The sequence below is a fragment of the Capricornis sumatraensis genome, chromosome 2 (assembly GCF_032405125.1).
Source record: "Capricornis sumatraensis isolate serow.1 chromosome 2, serow.2, whole genome shotgun sequence".
NCBI classification, from domain to species: Eukaryota; Metazoa; Chordata; class Mammalia; order Artiodactyla; family Bovidae; genus Capricornis; species Capricornis sumatraensis.
This window is the reverse complement of record NC_091070.1, coordinates 55,684,493-55,704,420: the sequence shown is the minus strand read 5'-3', so window position 1 is coordinate 55,704,420 and position 19,928 is coordinate 55,684,493. Positions and strand designations below refer to the sequence as shown.

The 19,928-nt window shown below is 48.1% G+C and overlaps 1 protein-coding gene and 1 pseudogene across 27 annotated transcripts in view; both read right to left on the bottom strand.

Annotated features, from left to right (window-relative positions):
• TPM1 (tropomyosin 1) overlaps positions 1–18,607 on the bottom strand; it is a 31,090-nt gene extending 12,483 nt beyond the window's left edge. For 3 of the 27 annotated variants that reach the window (XM_068965333.1, XM_068965340.1, XM_068965328.1), the window contains exons 1-4: positions 18,349–18,607; positions 17,148–17,273; positions 3,689–3,822; positions 1,076–1,193 (exon numbers count right to left, since the gene is read on the bottom strand). In XM_068965333.1, coding sequence (XP_068821434.1) covers positions 1,076–1,193; positions 3,689–3,822; positions 17,148–17,273; positions 18,349–18,462 — 492 coding nt within the window. In that variant the 5' untranslated portion in view covers positions 18,463–18,607. Of the gene's footprint in view, positions 1–1,075; positions 1,194–3,688; positions 3,823–11,867; positions 12,068–17,147; positions 17,274–17,472; positions 17,599–18,348 lie in introns of those variants that run through there. The other 24 variants (XM_068965350.1, XM_068965348.1, XM_068965346.1 and 21 more) reach the window with 19 other exon arrangements.
• LOC138074529 (cytochrome b-c1 complex subunit 7 pseudogene) lies at positions 5,734–6,070 on the bottom strand (annotated as a pseudogene).
• Positions 18,608–19,928: the final 1,321 nt, after the last annotated feature.

Here is a 19,928-nt window from a genome sequence, read left to right as displayed (position 1 = left end):
AGACTTAGCCCCTGGGAGTTCTTGCCTACAAACAAGATGATCCTCTCTCTCGTGGACTGGAGGGGAAGCAACTCTCCACCAGGAATGCCCATGGAGAGGAGGCCATCTGCTCACAAAGATCCAGAATGGTCACTTATGAGTAGGCAGGCACATTTGAAGTCTGACCCAAGTGAAGCCTGTATAATTACACAGCAGCCAGACCAACTGTAGAAGGAGGGGGAGAGATGAAATTCACCGTCTCTGAAATAGCAGGATGATGAGACACGATGCCTTTTATGTTGAAAAGGTGGGAGCTGCAAGGCAAGACTGAAAATAACCCTAAAAGAACTTCATCAGTTTAGAGCTCTGTACCTCCACTTCCTTTTGGTGGAGGAGGTTAAAAATGCAAACAGAAGTAGCAAGAAAAGCTAACATGAGAAGTTGGTAAGATGATTAATGGGGTCAAAGGAAGAAAGGACCAGGAAGAAGGGATCCTATGAATCATTTCAAAATTAGTGAGCATAGTGTAACCTGGAGAGGATGATGATGATGAAGAGTCAGTGGTGTTTCAGGAGAGCTGAAGGGAAAACTAAAACCTTAAAGAGTCATGTGGGCTCTTAACACAGAAGGGTGCTTTCATGGGGACACGACCAGGAGGTGATTCACCTATGAATCGTGAGGAGAGAGGACAGACTGAGAGGTGCCCCCATGAATCCAGGGAGCAAATGTGTGGTCTGCGTCTCTGCCCTGCCTAAACTGGGTTGCACCAGGTGGATCTCACTAGGGATAACTGCTTGCATGGTGACAGAATGAGAGGCTCCTTTCACAAAACATAAGAGACCCAACCTTCCCTGCTGTCTGGCCAAAGATCTTTTGTCCTAGCCTTTGAGGGCGGGGGACAACAGAAGCCCTGGTCTTTCCCAGTGCGAATGACTGCCTAGTAGGATCAAAATTAAGAACCATCTTCTGGGGACAAAGGAAATCTCCTCAAAAACACCCATTTCTGCTAAGAAAGCAGATGGTTTCATTGCTCCCCCAGTCCCTGCTTCTGGGCCATGGCTGGAGACCCATGAGGCCTTGAGCTCCAGGATCTGACCTCTTCATACTTGCGGTCGGCATCCTCAGCAATGTGCTTGGCCTCTTTCAGCTGGATCTCCTGAATCTCCATTTTCTCCTCATCCTTTTGGGCTCGGCTCTCAATGACTTTCATGCCTCTGAAAAGGAAGATTGGCAGGAAAAGCCAAGATTTAGAGGTGCCTTCCATGAACTCTCATTGCACAGCCATGGTTTGTGAGGTTCAGCGTGACTGACAGACTGAAACATAGCTACTTTCACCTTCCAAGCCACGAAGTGAGACTTTCCAGAGCCGAAGGCAGGAAAAGACATCCACTTCCCTCTCTCTGTTTATTGTGAAGGAAAGCTTACACTTTTGGTACTGCTGACACTGTCCAGGCAGCTCATGTTAAATGAAAGGCACCATGGCATGGTCCTTTTTTTTTTTTTGAATCTGGAAGGGGTGGAATCAGAAAAACCAACATGCTTTACTTGCTGTATAAATAATGGGACTTCTTCCCTTGTCCAGTGGGAAGCCTCAGGCCTGGAAATGGACCAAGGTTAGAACAAAAGCAAATTTACCTTTGTGTACTTTCTTCCCACAAAGAAAGTAGCTGTTCTTACCCCTTTAGCCACAAACGTAACTATTAGATTGAACCAAATGAAACTGCTGGTTATCTGACCATGCTGCTGCTGAGCTGCTTCAGTTGTGTCCAACTCTGTGTGACCTCATAGACGGCAGCCCACCAGGCTCCTCCGTCCCTGGGATACTCCAGGCAAGAACACTGGAGTGGGTTGCCATTTCCTTCTCCAATGCATGAAATTGAAAAGTGAAAGTGAAGTTGCTCAGTCATCTCCGACTCTTTGCGACCCCATGGACTGCAGCCCACCAGGCTCATGAGATTTTCCAGGCAAGAGTACTGGAGTAGGGTACCATTGCCTTCTCCGATAGGACCCATAAAAATGGCAGTTTCGTGTGGGACGACTTTGGAGAAGAAACTGAGTTTTGCCTATAATGATGCTTTTACAGTGGAGGAGTTGAGAGCCAAGACCAACACCATCTTCTGTGTTGATGTGGATGTGTGGATCCTTCAGCCTGGCGTAAGTTATGGAAACTGTTAACTGATGTATGATATGCTGCATTTATATAAAGTTATGTTAAAATGGGATTCATTTATCAAAATCTAAGTAAGATAATCAATTAAAAAATAAAGACTACATTGTCATTGCAAGATGGAATGCTCAGAGAACCTGAATTTTTCAACTCTGAAGGTCTGAACTTTACTGCTGGCCACCGCTGGGTTGGTCTGGTATTTCAAAGAATATTGGGTGCTGCAAATAGGAACTGAAAGGCAAACTTATTAAACCCATTAAATCTATTTTTAAAAAGTAAAGACTACAATATATCTCAGGAGACTGGAATCCTGGCTCAGCCATATATTCTTTTTAAGAGTTCAGGCAGGCCACACCTGTCTCTGAACCCTAGTTTTCTCATTTGTAAAATCAGGGGACTGGAGTAGTGATTTCTAAAATATTTTTTTACTATAAAGTTTAACGTAGCCAAATTGCCTTTCAGGTTCACTAACAAGTGTATTTAAGGAAGAAGCCAGCCACAAAACCATTGGTTATGTGTATACCGTAAGAGATGGTGAGTCATCTTTAAAAACTCCAAAACTCTTAGTTAGAAAAGAGACAACACACAACGGTGAATAATGAGCTGGAAAACTTCAGCTAACAGCTTTTTTAATCCTAAAGTCTGAAATCACCCTTTTCCCATGGTGGCAGGGAGCAGAAATATACCTCAAAAATGGAGAAAGGGACAAAATGATCAACTGCGTGTACCTGCCAGGTCATAGCACAGATACGCACTGCCAGTGTCTGAGACTACCCTGCTTCCTCATCTCTCTAAGGACAGAACTCTCTCCAGTCTTATGGAGTCTTTCTTGGAGTGATTCCAAGCAACAGGAGTACATTAACTCGAGCAGCTGAGCGTGAGAGAGATGCCTGCTGGAATAACATGATGGCTGATATGGCCCTGGTCTTCCTTTACCACTGCACGGCTGGCTCTTGGGGTCATAAGTCAGGGAGAGCCAGGTTACAGGGGGAGTGGGCTCAGAGGACATGAAAGATCTGACTGTATTTACTTGTGCACACATGTCTTACCAGCTTTACTAAGTCCAACACAACTTACTTTTGTGGATTATATTTCTGTTTTATCTGTGCTTTCCCTTTCACTCATTTGTTGGGCTATTTGACAACTGACAGCCCATAATTTATTTACCTCAGCCTAAGCCTTCTTGGTGTATTTTAACATAAAGTTATCTTTTAAACAAAATGCAGAATTGCTCCATGGTCAGCAGGAATGAAAGAAGCAAATCACATCCCTAGAACCTCCCGTTTATACATCCATCTCCCTCGCTGGGTGGTGGGCTCTAGGAGGGCAGGAACAGAGTCTTTTTCTTCTTTGCAACCTTGAGATTTAAAACAAAAGTGTTCCACTAGTGTTAACAAATAAAACCAGTAGTTACACCTGGATCAAGTGAGGAAATGGCACCAAGGTACTGTGAAATCCTCAGACACCCAAGATCAGAGAGCCCTCTGGTTCCATCAGGAGGAAAGGTTGTGCTAACAGGTGGGCTGGACGAGGAGGCCTCACCTCTCACTCTCATCTGCTGCCTTCTCGGCCTCCTCCAGCTTCTGCAGAGCTGTTGCCAGACGCTCCTGGGCACGATCCAACTCTTCCTCAACCAGCTGGATGCGTCTGTTTAGAGAAGCTACGTCGGCTTCAGCCTGGGCAGAGAGAATGAGAGGTGTTTTAGCGTTGGAGAGGATGTGAGGGTAGTGCCTTCAAGAGGGGCAGGACTGAAACATTGGTTCAACAAGGAAGCCTGGCTTTGTGGTGAGCTACCCTAAAGTCTGCTACAAGCCGTGGTCAACTCTGGAGTTGTTGGATATGTTCACCCATTGATTTATCCAGTGGGTGTCCACCTTGGGCTATATGCAAATCCACATACATCATCCTCGTGGGACAGAGGGACCGTCAGCAACACTTTCTCATTTGGTTCCTTTCTACCACAGATTTCAACATGCTGGCTTACCTGACTGTCAGAGGGGAGCTTCATCCCAGCCACCTCACACAGTGGGGGCTGAGGTGTGGGTAGAGGCGATAGGACTGACCCAGGCTCCGTCACACAAGATGAGAGGAGCTCGGCGAGAACTCTGACTCAGGAGTCTCAATTCTCCTTTCTTCTGATCACATTCTCAAAGGGGCTTTATTAAATATTTTAGGAACTAAAAGATTTTTAAGTTCAGTGGTTCTAAAATATAAAACCATACAGAGACACAACAAAACCCAGTAAGCCCCTGTGCCCTTCAGCAACTCTTGAGGATAACAGGTCACACTGGAATAGCGCCAAGACAAATTTCCCAAGCGTCTGTGACCTAAGCCTACAGGCATTTCTCACAAGTCAGGGTTGCTACAAGAAGAGTTTCAAGCTCCTTAGAAGAAAAGCAGTACAGATACTGTTTTTACTTGGTATCTATCTCTGAAATATGCTCCTTTTTTGGGAATGTGATGTTTACCTACAGTTACAAGCATTTGTTACTATGAGCCTCAGGACACTTGCAAGACTGGCTGGGTCCATTAGATACACTTGTATTGGTGGCTGTTTAAATATTACACATGAAAGTGAAAGATGGAATTTGCTAATCTGGTAGCATTTCCTCATCTACTTTGAATGTGTGCTTATCCTGGAATGACAGGGTTTTCAGGACACTTGGGAGTTTTCTAAAAGTTACGACCTGCACTTAGGGACGATGCTAGCTCTCTACCTACAGTGCTGTCTTCCTTACTCACATTCCTTCTTATGTGCAAGGAATCATGATTCTCTATACGGAGTATGGGCTCAGTAAATGGCTACTGAATAAAATAAGCAAAAACAACTTAAACAAAAGCAGCTTTCTGAGTTCTGGACCCATGGTAAGTGGGCTTGAAATGCACAAGTAGTGAGAGTCTTCTATCACAGCCTTGAACTAAAGGAACATGAGAACACTCTGCTCTCTGCTCATCTAGATTTGCAAAATTTTAAAAGCCAAGTTCTCTCTGGGAAAGAGAGGTGATTAGGGCATCTCCAACCACTGTGAAGGACTCTATAAAAACATTCAAATACACTTTTATCTTGTCAAAAATTAACTACGTAGTAACAACTGGCTGATGGAGGCAGGGAGTAGGGGGAAATGTGAAATGAATCCAAGGTCATTTTACAACTGTATCCACCCACAAAGTCAATCATTATAGATGCACAGAGTGTAATGGGCCCCACCAGGTCTCAATGGCCAGTGAACGTTGGTGTTTTTTGGGGGGGCTGGGGCAGGGGAGGGATGAGGGTAATATGGATAACACATTTCATAAGTACGGGAACTTTTAAAAGTTTTTAGCCCTGTATTAAAAAAAAAAAAACACACACAAAAACTGGAAGAAGGTATACATTAAGGGCGTATCTTTGGGTCAGGTCAGATTTCTGTATTTTCCAGTTCCAGGAAAATTCTATTCCTTCCCCCCCCACCCCCCAACAATAATTATAATATTTATTTAAAGCAATACATTTACAGCCCAAATAGTTCTACATTGTACATTTCAGGTTTAACCAACTTCATAAAAATGCTTGAGAACAGCTGTATCCACAGACTTAGACTACTAAATTATCTCTTTGCCCATTTTACTCTCTCTTGTCTTTCCTGAATAACCTCTTTTAGATATGGTTCAAGGTAGAATTTATCTGCCTCATATTTTGTCCACTGCTCTTTAGGCAGGATCTGCTGTCTCATGCTCAGGTCCAGCGCTTTCTTAATGCAAAACCCTCTGTCATTATAAAGGTTCTCAGGAAGCCTTCTTATGGCTTCTTTTACATCGTCATTCTCATATACTGTATCATTTGGCATTAAGCCCAGTTTATTGAACCCAGTAGCCTTGCATACCATTTTCGAATACCCTCCAGCTCCACCTGCTTGATGCTGAAATGGCTGGCCTGCTTGCCATGCTGACCTGAGATAGAAGGAAAATTCTATTCCTTTTATGAACTGGGGTGGGAGGACAAGCAAGCAACTCTGAAAGCTGAAAACTAAAATGAAGAGTAAAACAAACCCTCCCCCTAAAATACCACCGAGAAAAAAAATCAGTAGAGTGTCTAGGTCATGTACTCAAAAGTATTTTTTCCCTCTTTATTAAATATGCTTGTTATAGGTGCTGTGGCCAGAGAAACGTCAACAAGATTTTCAAAACAATCTCTGTAGCCACCACACTAGAATTTTCCAGCTCTGTTTTCAATCTGGGCCCTGACCTCAAGGACTTTGTACTCACAAAAAGGAGACTGTTTAGGCTCCGGGGAAAGGACCTTTCAGGTGACAGGCCACTCTGGGTCCCCAGGCTCCCATGTACCTGGGGCGTCGGAGACAGCACCCCATGTTCATTCCTGCCTCTGTGAAAAAGATCTCCCTCCCTGAGAGGAACCCCCATTGATCCAAGTCTTTGCCTTTCCGGCCTCCACTCTGCTCTTTCTTTAGCTCTGGATGCGGGTTTTATAAATGGAACTTCTTTTCCCCTGGAGCATTTTGTAGAATCTACATTAGGGATTGTGTCCTATAGGAAAACCAGTCAACATGCCCCATAGAGGGTACCCAAACAACGGCCAGGAATGGAGACCAGTTCCAGGAGCCAGGACTGGGTCAACGCAGAGAGCAGACCTGTGAGTGGTCCACAAAAACGGGGTCTCAGATGTTTAGCTAGAAGGGTCCCTAACTACCACAACTGGCTGGCTGAGTTCACCTGAAGACACACATTAAAAGTGCACATTTCCAGGCCCCATCCCTAGAGATTCTGATTCAAGAGGCCAAGAGAGGAAGGTGGGAATCTGCACTATAAAAAAGCAACCACCCACCACCCCACCCAAAGACACCGGCAAAGTCTACAGGAACCACTCATGGAGCTCTTTGTCGAGAAAATAGGAAGGAGGGACCTCTGACCCTGAGGATTAAAGCATGCTTGGGTTACACAGCCATCAGTGGGAGACAGGACGAGTATCCCAGTTCCCTGCTCCTCCTGTACAGGCTCGCCTGCCTCACTTTTCAAGGCCTCCTGGCGCTTCAGGGAAGCCCTAGAATTGTTGGTTCTCACCTATGCGGTCTTTCCACCTTCTGACATCAGCACAGCAGGTTCTCTACAGTCACCCCCAATTCAAGCCCCTGACTTAAAGAAAGGCCTTCAGGACAAAACCTAACCAGGACTAGGAGAACTGTACTCATTATCATCTGCTGAGCAAGTCCTCTCAATGCTTTTTGAAAAAAGGCACGGTATAAAATCAAAAACATCATCAAGTAATACCAGGGGGGAACAGCTCACACAAGGACACAGAGCATTCGCTCTCAACTCCAGAAGCCAACGGCTGCTGCCCTGGGAGGTTTCACAGCAAGATGGTCAAAGGTGCTTGTAGGTTACAGCCTGGATTTGAAAGCTGTATCTGGGAAGTATGTATCCCCACAAAAGCTTCCCCAGGGAAAAACCTGGACTCTTACAGGCTTCTCAGGCCTTACAATACTGGTCTGATCACAATTAAGTTTGGCTCCCTAGAACTGAAGATACATTCAATTTCATCAGTTAAGGGCACTCTTTTTTATTTTTTTGGATTATGCTGTGTTCAAAAGGCTCACATCTCTCACCTTCACTAGCTTTTATTTCTGGTATGTATTCTCTGAGTTCTGAGGCTTCTTCAGGTATTTTCTAAGGTTGTTTTCATCACAATACCTGGGAAGTCTACTTAAGACTTCATTGGCTGTTGCCTCGGTACAAACATCACAGCCACTGGACCATTTGTTATTTAAAAAGCAGATATAAACAACAAGGCATTTGGGAAGGGTCACAACCCCAGACGCAAATTATTTCCAGGCATGAAAATCACCCTCAGTGTCCTAGGTTACCTTCTAGCAACAGCCCATGTGTTGACACTGCTGGAAAAGTCTTTGTTTAGGATGTTAGTTTCTTTTATTTCAAAAATGCTATTGTGTCTCAACATGCTATGAGCTACTCAGAAAAGAGACTGCTGTATTAGTAAAGGCTACCAACTGTCTTCCTGGAGAACTATTGTTGAGCAACCACCAGGTGCCCTGCACTTGTGAGGTGCCTTAGAGCTGTGTGTGCCTTGCCTCATCCCCTTCCACAAGGTGTGTGCTCAGCTGCTCAGTCATGTCTGATTCTTTGCGACCCCATGGGTTACAGCATGCCAGGCTCCTCCGTCCATGGGATTCTCCAAGAAAGAATACTGGAGTGGGTTGCCATTTTCCTGCTCCAGGGGATCTTCTTGATCCAGAGATCAAACCCAAGCCTCTTCTGTCTCCCGTGTTGGCAGGTGCGGTCTTCACCACTGAGCTACCTGGCAAGCCCTCTTCCACAAGGTACCAGCTACCTATACCGAAAATAAGGGCAGGTGTGCACCATTCCTATGCACCTCTACAAGATGCTACAAAGCCATCAAAGGCATGCCCACACAATACAGCAACAATATTTCTCCGAGTCAGATCTGAAAGAAAACTTTTACAGGGCCTAGATTTTCACAAAATCCAGACGTTACAGTCAATATACCTAGAGACAATTTAAAAATAGCAATGGTTTTTACTTTAAAAACAAGTAGTCTCGTTAACACTGTTAAGAAGAAATAATGGTAGGAGAATAATAGTATATTCTAAGAACAAATCCTCTGGAATATATTTTCCAAGTCCTCCTGAACTGGAGTGCAGTATGGGATGATCACAGGTCAGGTCTTTTTATTTCATGCAAACTGTAGTTTTCCAGAGAAGGTTTCACCCTTTACTGTGTAAGACCAAACCACTACAGCCAAGCTAAACTTCTGCCCTTATATGGTAAGGAAAGGGGAAAAAAAAAACACGGATGACATTAAGGGGCACTCCCATGGATAAGAGATAAAAACAACCTCTCTATCCGCACCAAAGCCTATAATTCATGAGGCATATTTGTACAATGAGCGAGAAGAGATGTGAACAGGGCACTGTAGTGCCATAGCCTCATCTATATATGAAAGCAGAAAGCCAGAGAGTACACTCCTGTTATTGCCACCCTGGGGGTGCCAATGTGAACACAAAATACACTTTTAGAATCCTGGTCCCAGAAATATTTACCAATTCTAAAGAGGGAAAGGGCTGGGATTTTTGTAAGTTGGTTTTTTCTATGATTTAATAAAGTTACCAATTAAGAACCTACAGGTTGCAACTGTAAGTCCCTTTGTTTGCTGGGTACCATCCAGAAAGGAGAAAGGACTGGCTTCTTCTTGCTCCCTCTTTTCCTTTGATAAGGACAAAAGACAAACAAAACCCCAGTGGGTCACAAGACCTAGAGTCAACCATTACATCAAGCAAAGTAGTTGCATTCCAACATTTTGAAGGGCCCACACACCTTGGGAAAAACAAACTAGTAGAAAAAGAGAGATGACTGCTTTTTCCAAGGTAAGTGCTGGGCCAATTAACTAACTACAGGCTGTCTGAACCTTTGAGAATGTAGAGCTAACTCTCCAAATATTTTTTTGCAGTGGCTCATGACTTTGTCACTAAACTTTTATCTCTGCTGCCAAGAAAAACTGTGACTGCTAGCTTAACTCACAGCTATGTCTGACAACTACCAAGAAACCACCTTAAATTAGCTATCTTCAAGTTTCAGTTTTGTAAGTTAGGAACACCTCTCAATCTGAAATTCTCTCTTCCGTGGTCTGACCCAGTCCTTAAGCTGCTGTCATAAAAAGCTCTGTGTCCATCTGTCCCATCTTCTGGACAGACTATTTTCAAAAATCACTTAAAAAATTGAAGTTATTTAAACTACTTTTTAACATAAAGCTTTGAAAAGAATGAAAGCACTACCTTTAGCCAACTGGCCCAGGAAGAGTACCATTATAAAAACTAAGCCCAAAAGAGAAGGTGAGTGTAACAGTCACAAGGTGCCCTTCATAAAATTTATCTTCTGTGTTTAACATCAATCACCAGGACAGGAGTCCATAAGAGGCTCTCCTGTACAAGACCACATATACCCTTTCTTAGCAGGGGGAGGGGAGCTGTACCAACTTCCACCACTAACACCGCTTTGACCCATCAAACATTCCTTCCAGCCTGCCTATGTCCTCTCTCTGTTCAAGTTGAAATAAGAATGATTGATTAGAAGCATTGAAATGGGGTGTTTTAAGATGTAGTGAAATGAGCCCATTTTTAAAGCCCTTTGATAGCTGGAGAACTGAAAGCAAAGGAATAATGAGCGATGCAGAGTGCAAAGCCATTCTAATACTAACTGACACAAGGCACTAGTGTGCTAAGCACCATGGCAACTTCTTTACACATACTCTTTTCATCCTCACAACAGGCAGGTAGTACCATTATAAACATTGTACAGTCAGGGAACTGAGGGGCTGAGAAGTTTGACGATTCGCAGCCAGGGTCAAAAGTTCTTATCCATCATCCTGTTCTATTGGTTTTAATGGTTCAAGGACAACAGCGAGTCAGAGAAGAAGTTGGAATTCATTCATTGCCTGGCCAAATGCAGAAACAGCCATGGGACCTTTGCTGTCTTGTCCTCTACAGAAAATGATTTCTTGCCTATTGATTTCCTGGTTCCTCCCCATTTTATCTGAAACTGCATCTAGTTAGGCTTTCCTCTTAAGAGGATCCATTTGCTTCTAGGTATTTTATGCAACACAGGTCCCATAGCTTCTACAGCCAACCATAACATCATTACATACACTTCTCATCTCATTACATACACTTCTTCTCTAAAGGCCTCTATTAAGTACTGCAGGCTACAGTCCATGGGGTCGCAAAGAGTTGGACACGACTGAGTGCGCACAGGCCGCGCACACGCGCGTGCCCACGTCCGCCCGCCCAGCCACCCAGACAATCACAAGCACAACAGTGTATGAGCCCTTGTCCTAAAATTCTCAAGGTGTTTGAGTATCCTGATATAAAACACACACACACTCAAAGACCAAACAGCAAACGCCTAAACTACCTCTGAAATCCTGTTCCTGTTTGCTGGATACGTTTGCCTTAGGAAAAAGGAAGGAAGCCAGGTATTACACTCAAAGTGGGGGAGGGGGAAGCCGACGGGAGAAAACACCCAATAATCGTAGCCATTTAGCCAACTTTTTCAAGACTCGGTAACAAAGGAACATCTATCTGTACAGGAGAACTTGGGAGGAGGGCTGGTTAAGAAAGGGAAGGGCAAAGGGCCGCATACTAAGTCAAAACACGCGCTGTCAGTGTCTCACCCACCCCAGAGAAATAGGCTTTCAAGAAACCAAGGCTAGACAGAGATGGGCGAGTTGAGCATCCCCGGGCCTCAAAACCTGGCAATGCCTCGTACGTGATCTGTTAGCGTCCTTCCCAAAAGGACAGATTTCCAAAAGGAAATCTTTTGTCCCCACCTTCTGGGTAAATAATGCCAGGAGGGCAAAGGGCACATCCCTTTGCCTCGGGGGACCCGAGACGCCGGGTCGAACGCAAACACCCCACACAGAGCCCCTTCTGGGAAAGTGCTGCTTCCAGAACCTTCTCAACACCACTCCTGCTTTCCCCTCGGTTCTTTTGACTGTAGACCAGCGAGATAAAAAGGGCCGAGGTGAAGGGGCAAGACCCCTCCCCAGACGACACCTGCGGGCCCAGGTGCGCCAGGTGCCTCCCGAGGCGGGGGCAGGGGTAGAGAAGGTGGGCTCCGGGAGGCCCTGCGGGGCGCCGGGGGGCCGATCGGGGAGAAGGCGCCTCTGGTGGTGGGTGATGGGTGGGTCCCTTACGGTCTCCCTCAGCTTCCTCTCGTAGTCCAGTTCGCGCTGCAGGCTGCCCGCGCGCTCCTCCGCGGCGTCCGCCTGCTCCTGCAGGCTCCGAATCTTCCTCCGCACCGCCTCCAGCGAGCTGCTCCCCGCCATCGCGCCAGGCGGCGGCGGGCCGGCAAGCGGGCGGGCTGCGGTGGGAGAGGCGGGCTGCTGCGCTCCTGCTGCCGCTGCCGCACTCCGGCCGACCGCCCGCCCCGCCCAGGCCGCAGCGCGCGACGGCGGCGCCCTTTGCGGCCCGGGCTCAGCCCGGAAGTCTCGGCCTCCCGGGAAGCTCAGGCGAACCGCAAGCGGGTGCGTGAGCGCCGGGGGCGGACCCAGCGGGCGGGGCGGGTCGCGCGCCGCGGACCCCGGGAATTCGCCAACCGCGGGAGGCACCGCGCATGCTCGCGGCTGCCTGGCTGAAGGGCGCGGCGCGCGTTGCGGGGGCACCAGGTGGGCAGGAGAGGGGGCCCCACGGCGCCTAGGATGTTACTTCGACTCCCAGCGCCCCGCCCTGGGAGAACCCGGAGTAACGGATTTGGCTGCAAGGGGCGACGGTGCCGCCTACTGGCGGCGGGAGCGCTCCGCTCCGGACTGCCAGATTTCCCCTGCCCAAGAGGGAGCGAAGCCGAGCGAGGGGTTTGGGGCTTGAATGTGTCCCCAAAGGGACTGTAAATCCAAATCCTAACCCAACAACTCTCCTCCCCTCCAAACTCATGACGTGAAAACCACTAACATACTGCAGAGGTTAAACCTCCTAAATGCTGTCTTGCTAGGTTACAATCTGGCTTTTGGTTCTCTCCTGGCTGTGTGACTTGGAAAACAACGTGACTTCATCTGTAAAAGCGCGGTTAATAGTAGTACGTGCTGCTGCTGCTAAGTCGCTTCAGTCGTGTCCAACTCTGTGCGACCCCATAGACGGCAGCCCACCAGGCTCCTCCGTCCCTGGGATTCTCCAGGCAAGAACACTGGAGTGGGTTGCCATTTCCTTCTCCAATGTATGAAAGTGAAAAGTGAAAGTGAAGTCGCTCAGTTGTGTCCGACTCTTCGCGACCCCATGGACTGCAGCCCACCAGGGTCCTCCGCCCATGGGCTTCTCCAGGCAATAGTACTGGAGTGGGTTGCCATTGCCGTCTCCAAGCAGTACATGAGGATTATGAAATAATACAAAGCGCTTTTACAATACAAGGTAAGTAGGTAACTCAATGATAGCTTTAGTTAATAACAGGCATTGTCTTAGAGGAGAAATACAGTATGAAACTCTTTAAATGAACTTACAAAACAGAAAGACTCACAGACTTAGAGAGTCAACTTATGGTTGAGGGGAAGGGGTGGTTATGGAGACTGGGATAGACATGTACACTCTGCTCTATTTAAAATGGATAACCAACAAGGAGAGGATAACCAGACAGCACAGGAAGCTCCACCCAATCTTATGTGGCAGCCTGGAGGGGAGGGGAGTTTGAGGGAGAATGGATACATATATATTTGGCTGAGTCCCTTCCCTGTTCATCTGAAACTATCACACAATATTGTCAATCAGCTATATTCCAATATAAAAAAGTTTTGTTTAAAAAAAAAAAAAAACACAAGCACTTTCTTAAGGGTCAGGCTATGGCCCATAACCATCTGTGGGACCTCAGACCTGCCAGCCTCTCTGGAACTTACTTTCTTTTCCATAAAAACAATTGTCTCAAGGGTCCCCTCTAGTTACAACCTTCTCTGATTGTAGGAAGGTTGTAATCTGGAATCTGAACAATTCTGGGCTGGACTGAGAAGCCTTTTAAAAGCACACCAAGGTAAAGAATGTGACTGCCAACGCAGGTGGGTTCGACCCCTGGATCAGGAAGATCCTCTGGAGAAGGAAATGGCACCGTCTTCCAGTATTTTTGCCTGAGAAATCCCATGGACAGAGGAGCCTGGCAGGCTACAGTCCATGAGGCTGCCAAGAGTCAGACACTAACTTAGTGACTACACAACAACAATAAATACAGACAAGATACTGAACATTTTCTTTACCCCAAGGATCCCTCAAATTGCCTTTTTGAAGTCATGTTCACTTATCCCCTGCCTCATCCCTTATATAAGCCCTGGTGTCTCCTATTTTTCTTCTCTATAATTTTATAATTGGTAGAATGTTATATAAATGCAACAATACAGTATGTAGCCTTCGAGAAGTTAAAAAAAAAAAAAAAGCACACCAAGGAAGCCAACAGAACCCTAGGAGAGTGTCCGGCTGCAGCTGGATGAAAACCAAAGTGGACACAATCTCTGGGAAAGAGTCTCCGTCCATACTCCCCTTGGGCTATGCTTTTAAATGTCTTCTAAGTCTCACGGCTTTCTTTCCTCACCTTTCTCACAGAAGGCCCTTCAAATCAGTTCCAATGTGTTTAAGTGTGGGAATAATGAAGAGAAAGAAAACACAGTTGACAATCCCCTTCTCCTCGAAAGCCCTAACAACTGAACTTGCTTTCTTGATTCATTTGCTAAGGACATTATCACAGTCTCTGCTGAGACTCACAAGCCCCAGCATGGGCCCTCGCATCCTGTAGGTGGAGCCTCTTGCTTTGTTTCCACAGTTTGTCTAGTCAGGAGGGTGGTCACAACTGCTTCCCTAAGGGTACAGACGGTAGGTCTCCAACTTTGAGAGTGGGAGAAGGGGCATCTGGGAAACTTCAGGAGCCCTGGAAAATGCTGGACACGTGCACATGCTCCAAGCAGCCAACTAGTGACTTAATGTCTTGCTTTTCAAACACCTGGGAAAGTCAGTTTCAGGTGAGTTCACTTTCATGCTGATGTCATTATACAAAAGAGTTTAGGACAGTTGTTCTCAGCCTTGGCTGCACATTGGAATCACCTCAATCCCAGCGATTCTAATTGGCCTAGGGTGCAGCCTGGATTTTAAGTTTTTAAACCATCCATGTTTAGTTAAGGTTGAGAATCACTGATTTAGGAAGAAAAGACCTACAGGGAATAAAGACTAACATATTGCAGATGTCATAGACATCACAGTTACTAGGGGATGGGTTTGAGGCCGAAGAAAATGGAGCCCTTGATCCCCTCCAGCCTCACTTAGGTGGAGAGACCACAAGAAAGTCGAAACAAAGCCATCAGAGGTTTGACGGTGCGAACTACAACCTTTCAAGCTGGGAAGAGCCCATTTCTGGAATAGGATTTGTAAATTGCTTGGGAGAAAATCAGTGGAAAATTTGGTAGAAAAGTGTTTTCAGCAGTAGAAAAATGTAAAAATCTTTTACACTGGTGAGTAATGACAATCCAATGCCCTAGTCCCAAATGTAATATGATTCAGCCTCAGGAAGTTGACCTCTCTCCTACCTCCTCCTTCCCTTTGTGACATCTGTCTCTTCCTCCTCAGGTCTTGACTATTTTTACTAGTTAGGAATCACTCTAAATAAAGCCTTTCTTCACGAATGTCTTCTACATCCCTACAGGTTGCAAACAACCCTAAAAGGGGAAGATAATCAATATGCTACCCCCCCCAAAAAAAAAGTGTACCATATTAGAGACAGTTTTCCAGTGGGAGGGGGAAAACAGTTTCAGAAACCTCCCCCTCCTCCTGGCTCCACCCACTCCCCCCTCCAACTAGCTTTAAATATCCTCTTTGCTACTTCTGCCTCATCTCATTCCAAAGCTCCCTTAAACAAGATTTTTCAATAAAGACATGATAGCACCACATAGTTACACAATAATTATGATTTTTTCCCCCTTAAGAATTGTAGTAGCTTTTTTCTCCTCTTGCTTTCAGTCTTACTGGGCTATTTTCAAATTCTTTGCATTCTTTTCCTTATAAGGAATATCTCTCCTTGATCTATCAGCGGCTCTTTTGAAAAAGCTAAATAAACGTCCTGCTGGAGAATCTGGGGGAGACAGGCATCCTCCATTTAACCATATACGGAGCAGACATCTGATCTACATTATACAAAACTGGTGCAGAGTTATATGTGTTTTTTGGCTCTTTTTCTAAAGCCAGGTAGTTTGTGACTTAAATATTTTAGCTAAATCAGTGCTTCCTTGAACCTCCTCTCCAGGGACCTTCCTCTTCACTGAAACTTTTTCTTTTTGTCAGATTCTAAATGTCCTGTGTCTGGATCTCTCATTTACAAAGCACCCTTGGAGATTACATTTCACACCTTTCACATCACAGAAAGCCTTTACTGATTTCAAAACCCAGACCCTCCATCAATGTACACTTTACTCCCATACAAAAAAATTCTGCTGTTGCACTTCGTCGTTCAACTTTCTGGGCATAGCTTTCCGTGGTGCTCATACATTCTTGAAATTGTTACTCGTTTCCCTAGGAATTTTTGCCTAATTGGGCCTCTAGGCTTAATTAGCTTCCAGAATGGTGTGAAAAAGAAGTCATTCCTTTGGAAATCTAATGCCTGTCTTGACTTATGCAGCAGAAGAGGCAAGCTCTTCAGCTAGAAGAGATTTCAGAGGGCAGTGGACAAAATACTGGCAGAGCTTTTGTGGTGTATGCATCACCCTCGAGACTATGTGGTGGCTGTCGGAGGCTGGCAGGTCGGGGCGGGGCGAGCAGGGGAACCAGGGGCAGCTAGCACACTATACCATATAAAGCACTGAGCTATATATAACTCCCAGCTTACTTTCTGGATCTAGTGCCCTCAGAGTGCAGACTCAAGCAAGTATCATCTTCCCAGGCAGATATGAAGGGTTGGATTAAGACTTCCCTGGTAAGGAGGCCTCAAGGGTTTCTGAGGCCCACCATCAAGCTTAATCTTCTCAGAATAAGTAGCACGCGCTATGTCATTCTTTCAATACAGAGGCCAGGTCCTCTGAATCCTGACTAGATTGGTCACTGAAAACCAGGCCTTCCCACCCACCAGAGATGGCAAAAAGAAAACAGAGAAAACTAGGCATTCTGTTTGCACAAACCTTGGTGATGACACCTCAGAGGTTTTCTGCCACCATGGGGAAGGGTTCACCTCCAGAGTCCAATTTCAGTTGCTGTGTTCTCCCAGATTCTCACCACCCCCACCCCCTCCAACCCCAGGGGTGAGGAAAGAAGGAGAAAAAAGAGAGAGGAATGGATGAAATAAAAATGAACGTGTGCAGTAGCAGTTGAAGGCAGCATCCAGTGCTCTGGGCCATGGCAGGCTGTGCGCACGTGTCCAGCTAAGAGGAGGTGACCCTCCTCCATGGTTTTCCGGCCCCTGTGATGACCCCCAGAGCAGGCCCCAAGGGCAGGAGGTGAGGGGGGCAGTGTGTGCGTGCACTTACGTCGGTGGCCTTTTTCTCCGCCAGCTCCAGCTTCTCCTGGGCATCTTTGAGAGCCTCGGAGTATTTGTCCAGTTCATCTTCGGTGGCCTTGAGTTTCTTTTGCAGCGACACCAGCTCATCTTCCAGCTGGGAGTTGGCCGTGGGGGACGGGGACGGGACGGGGTGGGGGGTGCGGCAGGCAGCGTGATCCCGCAAGGGAGGGTTGTGGGTGCACAGAGCCAGAAGGACAGGGACAGCGGGAGAGAGAAAGGAAAAGACAGGGAGGGAGAGAGAGAGAGAGAGAGAGTTAGCCATTCGTGCGCCGCGCCGCGCGCGCCCGGGGTACCTTGGCGGCGGTTTCGTCGGCGGCCAGGAGGCTGTCCTCTGCCTTGTGCAACTCCTCCAGCACCCGGTCCCGCTCGTCCTCCGACACCCGCAGCAGCTTCTCCTTGGCCGCTATGTCCTCCTCGAGCTGGGGGGCGGCGGCGGGCGGGCGCGGGCGGCCGGCACGGACCGGGTGTTAGACACACACACACAACACGGGCACCGGGTTGGCTGGGGCCCTTCAGCTTTGGGGCGCCACCGAGTTGGGGTTCAAGGGTCCCTAGGTAACCTCCTCTTGTCCCGAGGCTACTTCATACCCCCCACCGCTCCCGGGGACGACACTCCTACCGAGGTCTCAGCGGGCTCAAGGCCACAACTTGGCGTTGCAGAATAGATGGATGGCCCCCGATTCCGCGCCCGCCATACACTCTCTTCTGTCCCATCTTTGTTTTAACCAAAAAAACTCCGTGACTGTCGTTCCCCCCTCCCTGACTTCCTCCCTCCCCCAGCTGAAGGTTTTATCTTCCCCGGTCAAAAGTCCAGAAGAACTTCGAACACTTTCTGGACTTGATTCCCTTCAACCCTCCTCCTCTCCCCCACCCCCAGATCCAAAATTGTTTTCTGATCCTCAGAACCAAGTGCCTCTAGCACTTGATGGGACTTGACGGGCTCCGGCAACCGGAGAAGGGAAATAAGCGTCCCCAGGTAAGAGGAAAAGTTAGAATAAGCCAGTCCTGCTCTTCCCCTCCCGCTTCTCAGGCGCCCTGGAGTGGGGGTGGCTCCCGGAGTCCTCGGGGTGAGGGGCCAGGAAGGGGTGCTAGGCCGGGTCCCGGGGCTCCGGGCCCCAGGGCGGGCGGAGCGCGGGCGACCCCCGGGCGCACGGTTGGGAGGCGCAGACCTGCTTGCTCCTGTCCTCCGCTGCCTTCTTATCGGCCTCCGCCTGCTCCGCTCGATCCAAGGCGTTCTCCTTGTCGAGCTTGAGCATCTGCATCTTCTTCTTGATGGCGTCCATGGTGGCGGCGGCGAGGGGCCCTGGGGCTGCGGCGGGAGCAGGGAGGCGAGCGCGCGGTGAAGCGGCGGAGCCGGAGTGCGAGCGCCGAGCCGCCTGCTGCTCCCAGATATGTACTTTCCCAAGGGGGCGACCGCATTCCTCAAGACAGCCAATACTTTTTTGGAAGAGCTTTTTTCTCCTGCCCCCTTTCCCCCTTCTCCTCCCTCCGCCCCCCGCGCCCTCCCCGCTGCTCCCGCGGGGGCTGCTCGCCCATTCGCTGCCGCCTGCCGGCCTCCCAGTTGACGGTGGATATGACTATATATGGGGACCCGAGCAGCCAGCCGAGGCAGCCGCCGGGCGAGGCCTCCCGTTTTCCAAACCTGCACGCCAGGCAGAGGGCACTGGGGCCTCTCCCGGACCGGGGGCCCGGGTACTACCCTCCGCGCCCCCTCCTCCCGGGGTTCACGCTCCGGCTCTAGGGTCCCCAGCCGAGCCGTCCTAAGTCACGGGAGGCCTGAGGAGCGAGCCGGGCAGGTAGAGGATGCGCGTCGCTTTCTGGGCCGCCAGACCCAGCGGCTCGCTAAGCATCAGGACCTGGGGTCCTCGCAGCCACCGCGATGGCGTCAGGCCCATGCGCTCCCGGCGCCCGCCCTGCCTACAGGGTGTCAGCCCGGGCTGGCTCTCATGTTCTGGAAACTCAACTGGAGCAGAAAAAGGACAAGTTGGGAGGGAGACCTGGGGTGCTGTATATGTCTGCTGGTGCGGGCCAGAACGTCTGCAAATCTGTCTTACGCGGTTCTCTGTCCCCCAGGGGAAAGACAGTTGTATACCTTGGGAGGGAAATAGGACTCGGTTCTGTGTGTGCCTGTGTGTGGTACTTCCCCAAAGGGTGGGGTGTGTTTGTTGGTGTGTGGGTGGGAGCTTGCGAGTTTAACGGGAAAGGCTATTGAGTTTAGAGTCAGGCAACTTAGTTTTTTGGTTTCTCTCACCAGCAGCTCTGACAAGAGAGTTGACAAGCTCTAACAACTTGACAAGCCAGTTGGCCTCTGTGCTACATCTTTAAACCTGAGGATGAGGGGTAGATGATCCCTATGATGCCACCAGATCTAACTTTTAATCATTTTCCTTGCACTAAGTTTAGCGAGTTGGCCTCTTTCCATGTTAGGCACTCAGGTACTAGGTTACCAAAACACAGGGATAAATGTTATCCCAGCCAAGTCATTGTATCCACAGCTATAACTCTGAGGAGGGAACAGGCCCTGCTCTGTACAGTAAGCTCTGCTCAGAGGCAGGAGGATTTCCTCCTATAACTCTTACTCCTCCCAGTCCCCATGGGGAAAAGCCTGCTCTTTTCAGACTTTCAATGGGAAGGGAAGAAAGGGCTGTTCCCAAACCCTGCTTGATACTGGCTGAGGCAGAGCTGGTGAGGGTCTTGTTGGGTCTTGTTAACAGTCCCCACAGAATAATTCACAACCTGTCCTACATGG